The 16734-nt window shown below is 30.9% G+C and overlaps 4 protein-coding genes and 1 long non-coding RNA gene across 7 annotated transcripts; 1 reads left to right on the forward strand and 4 right to left on the reverse strand.

Moving 5' to 3' along the window:
- Window positions 1–111: 111 nt before the first annotated feature.
- On the reverse strand, window positions 112–8415 carry LOC145945943 (uncharacterized). 2 transcript variants are annotated; one of them, XM_083055249.1, is made up of 3 exons: window positions 7594–8415; window positions 1923–2046; window positions 112–1084 (listed from the first exon to the last, which is right to left on the reverse strand). In XM_083055249.1, exons 2-3 carry the CDS (start codon window positions 2026–2028, stop codon window positions 459–461), a joined length of 732 nt encoding a protein of 243 aa, XP_082911375.1. In that variant the 5' UTR covers window positions 2029–2046; window positions 7594–8415; the 3' UTR covers window positions 112–458. The 2 variants fall into 2 exon arrangements, with proteins under 2 accessions (XP_082911375.1, XP_082911376.1); XM_083055250.1 differs by lacking the exon at window positions 7594–8415 and adding an exon at window positions 3559–3694.
- Window positions 3820–7587, reverse strand: LOC145945945 (uncharacterized). The gene is made up of 5 exons (XM_083055255.1): window positions 7371–7587; window positions 6507–6604; window positions 5948–6172; window positions 4752–4972; window positions 3820–3986 (listed from the first exon to the last, which is right to left on the reverse strand). Exons 2-4 carry the CDS (start codon window positions 6586–6588, stop codon window positions 4878–4880), a joined length of 402 nt encoding a protein of 133 aa, XP_082911381.1. The 5' UTR covers window positions 6589–6604; window positions 7371–7587; the 3' UTR covers window positions 3820–3986; window positions 4752–4877.
- Window positions 8416–9898: 1483 nt separating the features above from the next.
- LOC145946375 (uncharacterized) lies at window positions 9899–14112 on the forward strand. Of its 2 annotated transcripts, none has more exons than XR_014427050.1 (6): window positions 9899–10037; window positions 10829–10917; window positions 11337–11433; window positions 11846–11942; window positions 12761–12879; window positions 13980–14112. It is a non-coding gene; the product is annotated as an uncharacterized LOC145946375 (long non-coding RNA). The 2 variants fall into 2 exon arrangements; XR_014427051.1 differs by having other exon boundaries at window positions 9929–10125.
- On the reverse strand, window positions 12448–13630 carry Sptr (Sepiapterin reductase). The gene is made up of 3 exons (XM_083056007.1): window positions 13396–13630; window positions 12977–13290; window positions 12448–12866 (listed from the first exon to the last, which is right to left on the reverse strand). Exons 1-3 carry the CDS (start codon window positions 13628–13630, stop codon window positions 12624–12626), a joined length of 792 nt encoding a protein of 263 aa, XP_082912133.1. The 3' UTR covers window positions 12448–12623.
- Window positions 13659–16275, reverse strand: LOC145946374 (uncharacterized). Its single transcript, XM_083056008.1, has 4 exons — window positions 15016–16275; window positions 14486–14702; window positions 13974–14152; window positions 13659–13802 (listed from the first exon to the last, which is right to left on the reverse strand). Exons 2-4 carry the CDS (start codon window positions 14631–14633, stop codon window positions 13659–13661), a joined length of 471 nt encoding a protein of 156 aa, XP_082912134.1. The 5' UTR covers window positions 14634–14702; window positions 15016–16275.
- Window positions 16276–16734: the final 459 nt, after the last annotated feature.

The following is a 16734-nucleotide window of genomic DNA, read 5'->3' on the forward strand; positions in this document are numbered from 1 at the left end:
TGAATCTGATAAGAATTTTTTTATCATTTTTCGCCCCCTTACCTTGATACTTATTGTTAGCATCGATATTTATATATATAAGTCGAAAAATAAATATTGTTTCTTTCCTTTTCATAGAACATATTGAGGTTTTATTAATCCCTGTCTTTTCATTGTTATAAAATTTCGAATATTCACTAAGAATAGATTTTCTATCTTAAATCTTTAAACACTAATGTGTGTGTATATGTGTATTCCTAGTCTTTTAGTTTACATAAAATTGTCGTATACATTTCTGTATACGTTTCAAACAATGTTTCGCAGAACAAATATTTCGAATAAGATATTTGTGTTTTACAAAAATATCAATATGTTACGGGCGTGAATATATTCTCTTATCATTATTACTTACAAAAAGCGAAATATATTCCAATATATTCCAATTAATTTCTATTTTCTATTTTTCTTATTTCCCTACTTTATTTCTCTATATTCGTATTATCTTTGTTCGAATAATCCTCTGTACTCGTATTATCTTCGCCCGAATGTTGGATGCTGTAACTTAGCTCATTAAATGTTTTTTCCATTTCTTCCTTATTCGTCATCCACGTTCCGAAGAACGAATCTCTCACTACTTCCTCTCCCAATTTGTTTAACGTTTCGTTGTACGTCTCGGAGATCAATTCCTTCAGAGTTCGTCCGGAGTTATCTTTGATGTTGAGATCGGTATACGGTAGCAATAACGTGCAAATGTCCGAGAACGAGCTGTTTTGAAGTGTCTCGATGGAACTCGCGTGCTGCGAGATAGCTCGGTGCAGGGCCGTCTTCCCGTCCGTGTCCCTGAGATTGGCGTTCGCACCGTGGCGCAGCAACGTCTCGACGGTTGCGGCATGACCCTGTATAGCAGCACGATGAAGAGACGTTGACTGGATAGACGGAGTAGCCGCGTTCACGTCCGCACCGTGTTGCAATAGGATCTCGCACACACGATAATGTCCGTTTCGGGCAGCGTAATGCAATGGTGTGTAACCAGATGAATCCTCTGCCCTAGCGTCGTAACTCCTCTTCAGCAACATCTCCACGCGCTCCACGTCGCCGTCCATCGCTGAAAATGCATGAAAAACAGCGTGTCAGTCTATATTTCACCACTTTTCAGTCTTATAGTATAGAATAAACACTTTGTAAAATTAGACATGACTTCTAATTAAATTTACTTAGATTTACACGTTTTTAACAATTATAAGTAGCTCAATACGCAACTTGATTTCAATTTAAAATTCTATCAAAGTCCACTTTAAATAAAAAATTACGTTTTATTAGTTATTCTAGTCTCAAGCTTAATTTGAAGGAAAATGCTGAAAATAACACTAGCCTTTCTGTTAATTTGAAAAAATCATGTATAATATAATAATATTTTTGTAAATCTTTTATCACTCGATAAACAATTGGAAGAAATACAAGTATAGGAGCAATATAATGCTAATCTTTTCTTTCTCATTGTATGTTTCCAGACATATATATAAATATTGCATATAAATTATATAGTTATAGTAATACAATATACATATAATAATTAAATAACAATAATTTATATAATAATTTATGTAGCTTTCTTTTAATAATCGCGCGTGTTTATATAAATTATCTATTATTTGTTCAAAGAGAAATTCCTCATTCGCACTATCTATTCGCGAATTATCCTATGTATGTACATACATGCATTACATATATAGTAATAAGAATAGAACCTATTGAATTGATCTGTTAATACAAATCCGATATTGGAATCTATAATAAACGCGCGGCCAAGTCTGAACATATGTGATCCATTCATTGGCGATCTATTTTCTAATGCTTTATTACATATTTACCATCTCTTGCATTATTTCGAGTAAATATTCATGTCGCAAATAGAAGTATCACACGCTTCCATATTTATTTACCTGCTTGCCAAAGTCCACGTTCGAACACCATCTCATCTAAACTCTGCTGAAGACTGGAATAGGTTTGGCAACATGCATGAGTACCAGCATTGTGAGAGTGTGCCATTGTTTATTATACACGTATCTGCAAATAATCATTAAGATTCTATTATATAAGTTTGACATAAACCTCTTAACTATACATCTATATGAAAAAAAAGAAGGATTACTTTGTATTCTCAGGAAACGAAGATTTGGATAAAATAAAAATTATCAAAAATTATACAACACGAATTTATCGATATTTCTTATATATTATATTGTAAATAATTGTGTACAACATTGAATTATAAGCTGCGCATATGTTCCAACTGTATCGTACAAAACAGTTTAAGGCCCTGCTTATGCGCGAGATTATTACTTTAAGTAAACATCAAATAATAGTTTTTATATATAAATATAAAATTCACCGCATTCGCGAATTTTAGTTCTCATGCTCTATAAATTACAAATTGTAACCAAGTTCTTCCTTCGTTACCATCATCGAATATAATTTTTGATTTTCTTACATGTAAATTAATATATAATTGTAATACTACATAGTGTATAAAAGAATAATTTGGTTTAACGTAAACGCGGGAAATATCAATTGCAATAATTCTTTAGACACATATTTGCAGAAAGAAATATACATTAGTATACAAATAAGAGTAAACATTACCATAAACAATATATCAAATGATAATTTTACGTTTAAACTCTCTGGACCGTGTTCGATCCGAACGATTTATCTCACACATAATACTGTACGATAAACCACCAAAAAATACAATGCACATGGTGGAAGAAAGTATTACATTAATGCTACATATATGTGATCGTATATATAAAGATATTATATGAATTATTTGTACATGTAATAATAAAATTGTATTCCCCACAAAAAGATAAACACTGCTTAAAGTCAGCATGGAACCAATTCGGAGCAATTTCTATTGCATCAATTTGGACTACAGCCTGAATTAATTATATGAAACTCTTGTTTCTTAACTCTCTCATAATAAAGCATCGAAAAAACCCAATTTTTTCCACGCAACGAGGTAAAGATATCACAAAATACAAAGGTGCAATACTTCGTATTACATATAAATGTGTGTGCCAACGCGCGTTTTGCTTTGTTCTGACAAATTTTCCGCATATGCTGATAAATTATTACAACATACAGCGCAGGAATGTTCAAGTGGTTAAATTCTTCGAAATTATACTCCCTCCCGAACAGTCTTATCACACGATCGTACAATTTTATCACGTCATTTTCAAAACTGTAAAAAGAAACTCGCAACATTGCCGAGATATATATAAAATTATATATATAATAATATATATATAAAAATTAGAATTAATTTTCGTGGCTCTATTGGCCGGATTTAAAAAATCACATTTATTTATTTATTAAATACTGAGAGCCGTTAAAAATAAAAATATTTCTTAAAAATATTTTTAATTTATATATATAAAATGTCATATCCGATAACATGCGACAAACATTCATGTTATCGTTTACAGCAATGAAAGTAACATGTAAATTTCCGTTTCCAAATCGAGCAAAATACATATTCTATATTTTAATGATAAGCTGCATTTTTTACATACGTACCGTTTAACTTTGCAAAGTACGTATATATAGTACAATCAAATATAGATTAAGCCTTTTTGGTTGGTCCACACAATATTATATGCTTTTAATTGCTATTGTAAAAAATTTTGCCAAAACGTGATTAGATGCAGAAACGAACGCCAGAAATTCAAGATGTATAAAAGAAAAATGTAGAGAAAAAAATTACATTACAGATCTCGTTCACTAATTGCTATAGTTTGATTCGTAAAGACATTTATATATATATAGATCTCAAGTAAATGCGTTTAAGTATATATAATACGTTTGCATACAATAAGGCCCATTCTTTTATATTTTATATCATTAACATTCCCGCTGCAATGTCCAAAGTATCTCGGCCTCTCCGGTACTACAAATAACTCTATAGCCGAGCTCGGCTAGAGCGTTTATGACGGAGAATGGTGTTCCTGAAATCAATTTCGCAACGTAAATTTTCTAAAAGATGAGAAAATTAATATTAATATTTAGAAATTTAAGTAATAACGCTAACTTTGTGTTCAAAATAATTTCCATAAGTAATTATTATACTATTAATACAACACAAAATCTTATTTATATTAAATTAATTAAACTTTGAAGAATTATTAAATATCTTATAATTAACGAATAAGTTACGGTAATATTAGTATAATAATTGTAAGAGTATTTTACGGATAAAGCTCTGAATTTCTCCGATATAATTAGCCGTTTTCTTTTTTTTAATTATATCCATAAATTAATGCAATATTTATACAATCTATATTAAGAATCTTTTGTCTCGCGATTAATTTGTATGAGAATTTTCTCTTAGAATTTACCCTGAAAATCATGGTAATCGTGAGACAATATGGTATGGAAAGAATTTTATGAGAATTTCTCTGATTAATATCTATCATAATAAAATATAAAACATGTTTGATTAATTTTACTATGCAGTTTAGTAAAATTAATCAAACATGTTTTATATTTTATTGTGATAAATATTAATCAGAGGAATTCTTATAAAATTCTTTCCATACCAGATTGTCCCACGATTACCATGATTTTTAGGGTAAATTCTAAGAGAAAATTCACTCTGTGTACTTTCATAAAATCGCTAATGATTTTCTAGAGTCATAGGTAGAAAGATCCGGTCTTCGCGACTCTTGCAACATCTGTTAGCGTTTCCAAATTTTTTTGAGAGTCATATTAACCTTTGAGCATAATTCCATTCATGACATTCGTACTACTGGGGGACAGCGGGAAGATGCTACGAAGGGCCGATGTCTCTTTCAACGACAGACCAAACACAGTGCAATCGGCCGCGAACGGGGATGCCCTTACACCGACGTAATAGAAAACGTCGTCCTTGTCGTCGTCCTTATCGGCGACGTCCTTTTTGGACGTGACGTTGGACGTGGTTGCCATTGCCGCGCTAAAAGTATCGTTATACCTCGTTGTGCTTTACTTCTAGAAGAAAAGCAAACGTGACGCACGTGAGTGACGATCGAAAGCCGATTTATCACGAAAGTGGTAACACACACATCACACTTTACGAGAAGCAAATCTCTGCGAACATATTTTTTTCTCGATTTCGAAAGTTCAAAAAGCTGCGTTTTATATGCGGTGCTTTTTTTATGCAATTTTTCCTTCATACTTTCTCTATTGAAATTCGATTTCAATGATAAAAAGAACCTCCACCTCTCAATCCTTGAGACTTCATTAAAATTGAATAAAGAGATACAAGCTGTCTAGTTTTTTACTTTGAAAATATATGCAGCTTCAAAATTTCTATTTTTCAATAAGGAAATATTTACACAAGTGTTACGCATGTAAAATAAAGGTTTATAAAAACTTGATCTTCAAGCTCAATGATCATTATATACAATATTTATTTCGATAAGATTTAAAAACAATATGATTAAAGCCACTTTCAAGATAAATGGTGCATTTCTAATCAAATGAAATGTCGAATGAAATGTTGAAGCTGATATGTTGATGCAGTGTATCGTATATCTCCAATAGAGAAAATAGATTGTTCGTAAAGATAGTAATTACTTTTTATTGATTTCTTTTTATAACTTTAATAATATTACTTTTTTAAAGTACTATAGATAATTATGATCTTTCAAAATAAGAATTCTGAGAGATGAAAAGATTTTCTTCTATTGGAAATGCGATTACAGCATGTGTAAGCACACATATAATTATATATACAAATGATAGCACTGGAGTTTCAATAAACTTTCAACTCATGTACTGATGTTCTAATGGAGCGTGTGTCGATGGACAAATTATTTTTCATAGAAGCATTAGAATACGATTGTGCATAATAAATGTTGCAACTATGCTATGCGATGTGCTCTTGAGCTGCTCTTAAAGCTGCGTTATACTAATTTTCGAACCATACCAGTTTTTACAACAGTATCAGGTTCAGGTTCTGAGAATTCTTTTCTCATAGTCCACATATACTCATTATAATCCTGCTTAATGCTAGTACTGGAAGATGCGATGACTTTGTAACCAAGTACCTCTAAAGCAGTCAATATTATGCAAGGATGTTGCAAATATACTATCGTCGAATCGTCGCAATAACCTATAGTGGTGAAGCGACCCAACTGCTCTAGGTCAGCCGCTATAACATAATTGAATATTATTTGCACTTCAAAAAACTTGATTCGTTATTATGTACCTACTTGCAATATTCTCTTAACTGTACAAAATATTATCTACAATTCTCAAAGTATAAATCAATCTAAATGTATGTTAAGTATTTTTTAGCTTTAAATATTATTTCTATTATTACTAGCATATATACACTGACTTTTAGAGAATCGTAATATAAAGAATTTTCAATTATGATAAGTTGCTGAACATATCGTTTAATTGTGGCATTTAAATTAAAAAAGAAAAGAGGGAAAAGAGTAACATGTGCATTTGTATGAAGCCGAGTATGCAGAATTTCGTACCTTTAAGCCCTGACACAAGAACCCTCCAGGGATATTTATGACTGTATGACGCTAGGTTACCACGTACTAGAATGTATGGCATAGTCAGCTAAAACAATCTGTAATATACGTAATTCTATGGGTACACATGTAACATGTAATATTTACATAAACATGTTAGATTTCTGTATAAAAATATTATAACGCTGTACATCAATCATGGATATTATCTCATTAAAATTATCAAAATTAAATGCCATAATCATTTTACAAGGTCCAGAGAGTTTAAAGAGATTATCGTATTATTCGCAAACATTTTTTTTTTCTATATTTATTGCAATAAACTGACAAGATGATTACAGTATCAGTATTATATCCAAATAAAAAAGAAAAATAATATATAATTAAATAAACACTAAGAGCCAATACCAAACAGGAAAGAAATATAAGATAAGAATAAACAATTTTTGATACAAGTAATTCAGAAATGTGTCTCCTTCGTTTTACATTATCCGTTATATTAACAAGTGGCTCATTTAGCATGACTCGTGTTGTAACATAAATTAACCTTTAGTTTATTTGATTTTGATTTTGTAATCATTGAATCTATCTTATTGTCAGTTTTAAGTCTTAAAGATCATATCCCAAAACATGCTTTTGAAACATGACAAAGCAAACATACCTATATCAAAATATTCATGTAAAGTTTTATATATCACAATGTACAAAACAAATATGACTTCCATATGTATGCATATATATATATATATATATTTACACAATTTAATTAACATAACATTACACAATTTTGCGCAATACATAGTTAAAAGTATAAATATTTCCAATCAATGTAGATAATTGAAGAAATAAATTTTTAAAACTCACCTAAATATATGTATATCTCGTAATAACAATTAAAAAACTAAATGAAATGAGACAAGGTAAAACAAATCGTCCGATGTATGCGTCGATATTTGATGAAAAGTAGACAAACGACAGGATGATGCAAAACTTCCGAGATACCACAATAAATCAGACATTCTTGCCTTATCGCAATCGAGTGACGTCACAGGGATTATCGTAATGTTGTTAAGGTGGAGTCTCTTACCTAAACAAATACGTGTCGAAAGTTCCGAAAAGAAAGCAATTAGCGTCTCGGCGATACGATTTAGAGCGATCCTGTCACACGTCCGTGATATCGAGATAATCTGTTATGACCCACAAATTCTCCGTATTTCGATCTTTTACCCGAATAACAACGTACTTCTTCAGCTTGTAATTCACACTCTCGGCAAAAACGTATTTTGATTTACGACCAACGGACCGATCACAAAAATACGCAGTACTTCGATGCTACACTCGTCCATAGACTTGGGAGATACAATAGATGTGCGTCGTTGCTGAATAAATTAAGGCTCTGTAAGAGCAGGTATAATCGTCCGCCATTTTTCTTCCAACCGTATGTAAAGGTGCCTTTTCATGCTGACGCTCGACGCTCATTTTTAGCGTCAAAAGACGTCACGTGACCAAAAATAAAAATACCAATTCGTCAATTTTGGTGACTTATAAAAAAGCATGACTTATAAAAATGGTCGCTTACGATGCACAAGTAAATCTGCGCGGCTGATTTGAGAACAAAGGACTGTCCCTACTGTATGTAAGTATACTGTGCTTTTGTCCTGATTGGCTAATCACTAATTCCACTGAACCAATAGATTTTCAGACATTACATATCGCGGATCGGAGCACCAATAAAAAATTATCACGCTAAAATGAACATCAGGCACAGAATGAAGAGAGAGATATCTTCACTTGAATAATACTTGGTTCTATGCGCAACGCGCAACACGGGACGAGAGAGAGAGAGAGAGAGAGAGCGCGTGTCGATGTCGATGTGCGCGGTGCGTTCGACTTTTAACCTTCAAGTGGCGCCGCGTCACGCGGTCGGAATTCGGCGCGCGGAGAGGGGGGCTGTGGTGGGGGGTGAGAGTGGGGGGACGCGCGCGCCGGTGCGCCGCGCGGAGTGGGGGGCTGTGGTGGGGGGTGAGAGTGGGGGGACGCGCGCGCAACCCCCGAACCCCCCCACTCTCACCCCCCACCGCAGCCCCCCACTCCGCGCGCCGAATTCCGAATTCCGACCGCGTGACGCGGCGCCACTTGAAGATTAAAAGTCGAACGCACCGCGCACATCGACACGCGCTCCAATATTATATATTCTATGGTTACGTCACAGTATATTTATATACAGTAGGGACACACAGCGTCGGAACCTTTGATCTTTTTCAGCTGACTTTTCAGCAGTCCGCCATGTCTTTAGATTGCAGCACCGTATCAATATTTTTGTTGTACCCATTACTATTAAAACAATTTTGCGCGAAATATTTTCGATATATTATTTTATAGTCATTTTTTCTGAATAAAAATTAAATATTGCATAAAACGCGAAATCAAAATGATAGTATTGTAGTTTTACAGATTATATTTTACTATAAATGTAATCAGTAATGGAGTTATTGGGTTCTTTATGTTGAACGGGATTGGCATGACTTATAAAAATGGTCGCTTACGATGCGCAAGCAAATCTGCGCGGCTGATTTGAGAACAAAGGACTGTCCCTACTGTATGTAAGTATACTGTGGCAAAAGCCCTCTGCAGCTTTCTCGAAAAAGCTGTACGCCCATTGGATATCGCGCGTCGCGTGTCGCGAAATCGCGCTGGTCTGCAGAAGCGAACGCGATTGGCTGCGCCATTTTGATTCCCCGCCGAATCTCGAGCGCGATGATTTAAGAACAAATCTTTTTCGATACTTGCAACCACGATCTTACATGGAAAGACCGTGCTTGCAACTATTAAATAATTTATGCAATTTGCATAACGCATAAATATAAAATTAGATGTAATATAAGATTAGATTTAATGTGTTACGATTATAATATTGATATTTATTCATAGATATGAGACGCAACTTGTTTTTTACCCCAAAATAAAATAGAAGATAATGATTTTTAGATTTATAACTCGTTCTTAAATTTTAAATTAATAATATTTTTATCATCGGTTTTATATAATCTTACGATTTTATTTGATTAATGATTATACAATATCTCACATCAAATTATCTAAATAATCCTATTATAAATAAGTTAGTGACATGAAAGCATAAACAATAAGCAGTAAAAGAATCGACTAATTAGAGCAGTAAGAAAATCCTTTATCTAAAAGGACTGCCAATGGTCCTAAGGGCCAATTTCACCAACGTCGGTTAACTTTAACCTCCGGTTAAACTATATCTTTGTCTCGTTTCAGATACGTTCATTAAAAAGAGACAAACATATAGTTTAACCGGAGGTTAAAGTTAACCGACGTTGGTGAAATTGGCCCTAAATCTAGTAACAAGGTCCTTTTTTATCGATCACCTGATTGCAAAATCACGCCACCACTTGCGAACTTTTTCTTCGATACTATATATGTATATAAAGATCGGATGAACTTCCTCTTCCTTTTCCACGTTGGGCCTCGTCGAAGAAGAAAGGATATATATACGTCTTTTATGTAAAAAAAATAAAATTTTGAATATTTACGTCTGTAAACTATAGTTTAAACATATTCTTCCGCGTCTTGTTTGGACGTTATTAAAAAAGTAACAAGTATAAAAAATCCTAAATCTTAAATACTTGATCTTAGACTGTCATGATCGATTAAATAAAACAAAATAGAAGAAGAAAAAGAAGATTATCGCATATTATATAGACACAATAATAATTATTTTTATGTATATATTGTAATTTTGTTGGATATTTACTGAGAGAGATATAATATGCGGCAATCTTCTATATTCAATGACTCGATGTGTTCTATATTCTATAATTCAATTGATCATGACTGGTTAATTGTAAGATCAAGTATCATTGAATATATTGGCAATTTTTTTTATTTATATTATATAATATATTACAATAAAATACTTGATCTTACAATTAACCAGTCATGACTGATTGAACAGAATATAGAACGCATAATCATATAATCATATAAATATCCAATAGAATTACAATATATATACATAATAATTTTGCAACGCATATTTTTTAACAAATTTTTTGCTAATATATGTACATATATATATTGTTTCATCAGTAGAATTATATGGGTGCGTTGACTGTGAAGAAAATCACATATATTCTATCAATTATTATACAATCTATCATTAATGCCTGTATCCATAAACAATGTAGCACCTTTATTGCTTTTCAATTTTCTTTAGTCAACTGATCCATATAATTCTACTGATCAAACAATATATATATTAGCAGTTTCTCTCACAATAGTGTTCGCTGTTTCAGCTCTGATTTTTTTACCCTGGTTTTCGACCCCAATTTTTGATCCTAATTTTGGCTTGATCTCAACTGTAGATCAGAATTTATCTCAACAGGTATTTTTGTATATTTTATATATATTTGTTGTACATATTTGTATATTGTTTTGCTCTCCATAGTCAAACGTCATTTTTGTGCGATATGTATGATAAGATTATTTAATAGGGATAGGATTTATTAAATAATCCTATCGTATCCTTCTGTCATGTATTTTAGAGTTGTTTGTAGTTGTAATGATTTTCGTTTCAAAAGTTACAACATATTTACAGTATCAAATAATGTAACTTGGTCAATTTTAAAGACATTTCGAATCTGCTTGTGGCATGTCTTTTAGAATCATTTGTAGTTTGTAATAATTGTATGTTTCTTTTTTTTTGTATTTTCTATATTTAAAATTTGTTTATAATAATAAAAAGATAACAAGAAATTGTTAAATACAATATTATTATTATTAATACACTTGTGTTATTTCTAGGTGACTGTCAAGTGTTTGGTTTACCTTCTTTTACCGCCCCTCTTCATTTATAGTTTAATAGTTAAATGGTTTTATCTTCTCATCTTGTTTTTATTCGGTAAGTTATGTTTTATATATTTTGGTTTTCATATCCTTTTTTTGTTTTACTGGTTTTACTTTAGTATTGTTGTTATTATAATTACTATATTATTAGAATTTTTACATTTTTATAATATAATAAATTATTATTACACTAAGCTACTTCGTTTAAGAAAACATTTTTGTGCTTGTTTCGAAAACACAGATTTACTTTAATAAATCATTTTTTTATCTTTACATAATTTTTTATCTTTAATTTTCTATTAATTAACTTTCCATGCTCTGCATGTGCGTTTTGTTTTGCATGTCAAGTTCTTTTTTTTCATCTTTCTTTTACAATTAATTTAGGACTTGAGGACAATGTTCTATTGTCATTTTTTTCTTTATATTTTATTTGATATTAAGATTTAATTCTATTGTGTTATTTTTAGGTGACTGTTGACTGTTTGGTTTACCTTTCTTTCACCGCCCCTCTTCATTTATGGTTTAATAATTAAATGGTTTTATCTTTCATCTTGTTTTTATTCGGTAAGTTATGTTTTATATCTGGTTTTCATCATATACTTTTTCTTTACTGGTTTTACTTTAGTACTGTTGTTATATATAATTACTACAGTACTATTAGTATATTTTACATTATAATATAAATTATATTAGAAGTAAATAATATTAATAGTTAAAAAATATTAATAGTATAGTAGTTATATATAATCACTTTACTCGAATGCTAATTTCGCAATACTCCGATTTCGAATTCTCTTCTCGATCTGTTCTCCAGTATCATATATTTTCTGTTCTATTATATTTTCCTGTATATTAATACAATTATTTATAAGAATATATATAATGGAATTTATTTATATAATAGAAACAATCAATCTTTCATAAAATAAGAATTTGATCTCGTAATCTGTGATTTGAAAAATATACAATTTTATAGATTTTAATTAATTTTATTATACAAATATTAATTTCTATTATCTAGTTGGAAACAAATAAACAAATTTTAAAGAAAATTTATAAATCAATAATATATAATTATAAAAATTATTTATTTTTATAGTATTTTCATAAAAATTAATGCGTCATCTTTAAAGACAGAGAAATTGTTTTAGTTAAGAGAGAAACTTAATCACAACATTTTTTTAAAATTATTTCTTTTGTATATTTTTTAAAGATTAAGATATTGTTATTGCCGTTGCCGCTGCTTTAAATGTCGTCGAAATAGTCCACATGATCACCAGCCTTGTACTTATGTCCTTTCAATACTTCCACAAGACGATTAACTGTCTGTTCTGTAGTCAATACAGTGTTGGTTTCATGCAAACGTTTGAATGTTTCTTTAGTGTCGGGATTGGCGATCGTTTCAACAACGTAGTGAAACATATCTGTCTCGACGGGTCCCGGCGAATAACTTAAGACGTTAACATCAGGATTTTCCAAGGCAAAGACCTGAGGGCAAAAGGTATTAATAATTTAAAAGCGTATTAATAATTCGTCAGAATAATATTATAGCTGTTGCACAATCTCGTGTATAAAATGCATTAAAACATCATTAATACCTTAAAAAACATTTCTCGTGCTGCTTTTACCGAGCAATAAGAACCGCAGGCAGCATTTGCTTGAATTCCATAAAGAGATGTAATATTGATGACCACTTTCTTAGTGTTTGTGCTATTGTCAAACAAATTCATAATCACCGCGTTTAAAACAGCGGGCAGGAAAAAGTTTAAGCTGTAAAATTGTTTCCACTCATTTACGTCCACCATCTCATTTAAGAATTTGGAGACATCGCCTATAGTGCCTACGTTATGCACTACGACCACTCGCTCAAATGCATCACGAGTGGTTCCCTTTAGACATTCCAATATAGTCCCTAGAATAGGGTAGAAACAAAATACATTTACAAAATTGTCTTCTTAGCACACGCTTTACTGTAGTACATAGTTAGTTTATTTTAAAGAAAAAGACTTTGACTCACTTTCAAAATCGGTTTTCGTTCCTTCACCAAGATCCATACTGACAGTATGAACTGTCACTTTAGAAGGCATATTTTTCGCGGTTTCTTGTAGACCACTCAGATTCCTTGCTAATAAAAGGATATGCGAGCCTTCCTGCAGTAGCGAACCGAATGTTATCGCGATTTGACGACCGATACCACGAGATGCACCGGTTATCACGAGGAAGACTTTACCAGATAGTGCTTCAATCGACATGGTGTTTTATATTGCAAGCTTAAATTAGTTAATTATCTTTTGACTTGGTACACTCTATTGACAGCTGATTTGTTTGTGATTCTTCCGTGATATTTTGTTGTTGCTCGGCTTCCGTGGTTACTTGTAGCACATCTGCCTTCAACAGATGAATTAATTCGCTGGCTGTTAAAGCCTGTATATAAAAAATATAAACAATTATTATACATATTATATTATTATATACAGTTGTTATAAGATGATAAATATAAATTCACACAGATAAAACCTGTGAAATAATTTTACAAACTTATTGTTTTGAAAAATTTAATAGAAAATAAAAATTTAATATATTCAATTTACTCACTTGCAGATGTGGGGCTATATGTCTTATCAGAGGATTCGATGCCAACTCAGCTTCTTCCTCAGACTGTGGATTATTTCCAGAAGTGATTAAACGTGCAATACAATCCTCCTTTGCCACCGAAAGCGATGTTACAAGGTCCTTTTTTGTTGTACCTCCTTGGAGAACTTTCAATCTAGAATCTGTTGTATTTATTTATCAGAAAAAGCGTTAGAAATCAATCATGAATAAATGCTAGTCTTCTTCGAACAAATTGTTTCGCTTATATGTATCTCTGACGTTATTCTTATTTATCTCTATTTCTCTTATCTTATTTGTTTTTCTCCAGATCGTGCGACATTAAGAATAAATTATAATGACTATGTAAATTCTTCTCTATATTTCAAAATAAGATAATTGTATATTTTTTGAGATTTGATAGAGATGAGGAACGAAAAATTGCGAAAAGAGGAAAATTTTTAGAACACAAACCACGCCTATTTTATGTGTCGTCTAAGAGGAAGGATGTGTCTTACAAAGTTTTTGAAGATACTGCTCGGAGTCGGACAATCGGTGATGATCCTTGTCCAGGAAAGAGTCCTCGAAACGATCGTTTGGCGTGTCGTCGTTTACAGACGCTCGAACAGCTGATGCGCACCAAGGATCGTTGGTGTCAGTCTTCATTACGCTGTGCCTTTTATACGCTGATCTGTATCCTTGAATTCTATCTGCACACTCTCCTTTTTCTTGCCTCTGAACGGTATCGATACGCAGCGAATAATTCGACGAAAACTACTACTGATAGTTATTTTGGCTACGTTCCGATATTCACGGCCAGTACTGAAATTCTATAGTTTACGTCACGTACACTATAGATTTTCAATACTGGCAGTGAATATCGGAACATCTATTATTGTAATATAATCTGTATATATCTTTATAATTAATTTGTCTAATTTAAAAAATTACGAACAATTTGATTTGTATTTTGGTTGTAAAAAATAGATTCTATCTTTGAACATCATATACAAATTTTGTTAATCTAACGAGACGTGTATATACTTACATCATTATTGACATCACACTTTAATAATACAGAAATCTTTTTTTTAAGGTAATTATGCAAATAAAAGAAAAGTATATCTTAATTTCATTCATGAGAATGTGCATGGGTCATTGAAGGTCCTTTTTACACACATTTATAGGTGATTTTTTTTTTATTTCTGTCTTGCATTGATAACAGATCACATTGATGAATACAGACAAGTAGTCGATTATATTACAGTAAAAGAGAAATATTACATAAGCGACATTTTTTTTTACATGCATTTGCAATATATACGATTTCTTTTTCTCAATACACACATATACAACATATATGTATAATTAGCTTGATGAATTCCTCAAGCTATAATGTATAAAAAAAAATACATTTATATATTATACTTTATTCATAATTCATTACACAATCAGAGCAATACTTAAATATTCTAATAATAAATTATATAACTATTGATTTATTTCAATTCCAGTATTAAAAATAAGCATAATATAATAAATGAATATAATGCACTTTTTTAGTTATTGTTGTAATTATCTGATAATAGAATAAATATATCCTGAGCGATAAATCGGAATGCTCTTGTACATACATACCGAGGATAGTAGAGATTATTGATAGATATTGACTAATTCTCGGCTTTCCTTATAAATATTCTATTATAATAAATTTCTATATGAGATGTAGTGACAAATATCGAATTAACATATGCACCATCATCTATTGCATATAATAATTATAATATACATGTGCACTTGTACAGATGCACTCAACAATATACAGCATATGAGAATATAACAGTATATTTCTTTGTATATATAGTCACGTTATTGCTATATTCAATAATTAAAAGTGAAATACCACCACCATCTCTATTCATCTTCTTATGGACAAAAATCAATCTGTCACTCTTATAAACAATTCTTTCTCAACTGCAAACTAGAACAGTATTTCCCAATGTTTTTAAAAATATATAACTCTTTTATTAACATATGCGATATATTATTAACATATAAAAAAATCGAAAATATTAACATAACTCCTTTAGAGAGTCTTGCTTTTATAAGTTTTATTCTCACAGTTTATAATATTTTTTTCTTACTTTACTTCCTAGTATTATTTAAAACAAAACATTTCTTGTTTTACATGTATATGTATATACATAATAAAAAAAGATTAATTTAATAAATAAATTTTTATATAACTATATAACAAAATATAAAAGTAACTATGAATATTTTATAAAAATTGAGATTTCTAATTTTATCTATATGTTGAAACAATTACATATACAAATAAAGATAACGTAAATGAAAAAAAATTGATTAAATATTTTATTTATAAGTACAATTATATATACTTAATGTATATATAAATAATATACGTTAATTATATATGTATTTAATATGCTTAGAGTGCCAATAATTATTGCATTAATAAACTATTGCTTGAATAAATATATTCTCGTAAATATTATAAGTAATTTTCTTATTTCTCTAACAATGCTTTAACAAAGTTGCGTCACAATACTCTGAATGGGAAGCACTGTTCTAGAATCACAATTAGTGTACATTCAAGATATTGTTCTGTCTGAAAAATATCTCTGTGCTGGAATAAATATATTTATATATATATATTGTAATATACACACTATAGGAATGCGCATTTAGCTATTTACTTATAGCTGCTTTTATCGCAATCTTGTTACGCAATGTTGGTTATAGA

The sequence above is a fragment of the Prenolepis imparis genome, unplaced genomic scaffold (genome assembly GCF_030444845.1).
Source record: "Prenolepis imparis isolate NDT839.2.m4 unplaced genomic scaffold, iyPreImpa1.0 SCAF_15, whole genome shotgun sequence".
Classification (NCBI taxonomy): Eukaryota; Metazoa; Arthropoda; class Insecta; order Hymenoptera; family Formicidae; genus Prenolepis; species Prenolepis imparis.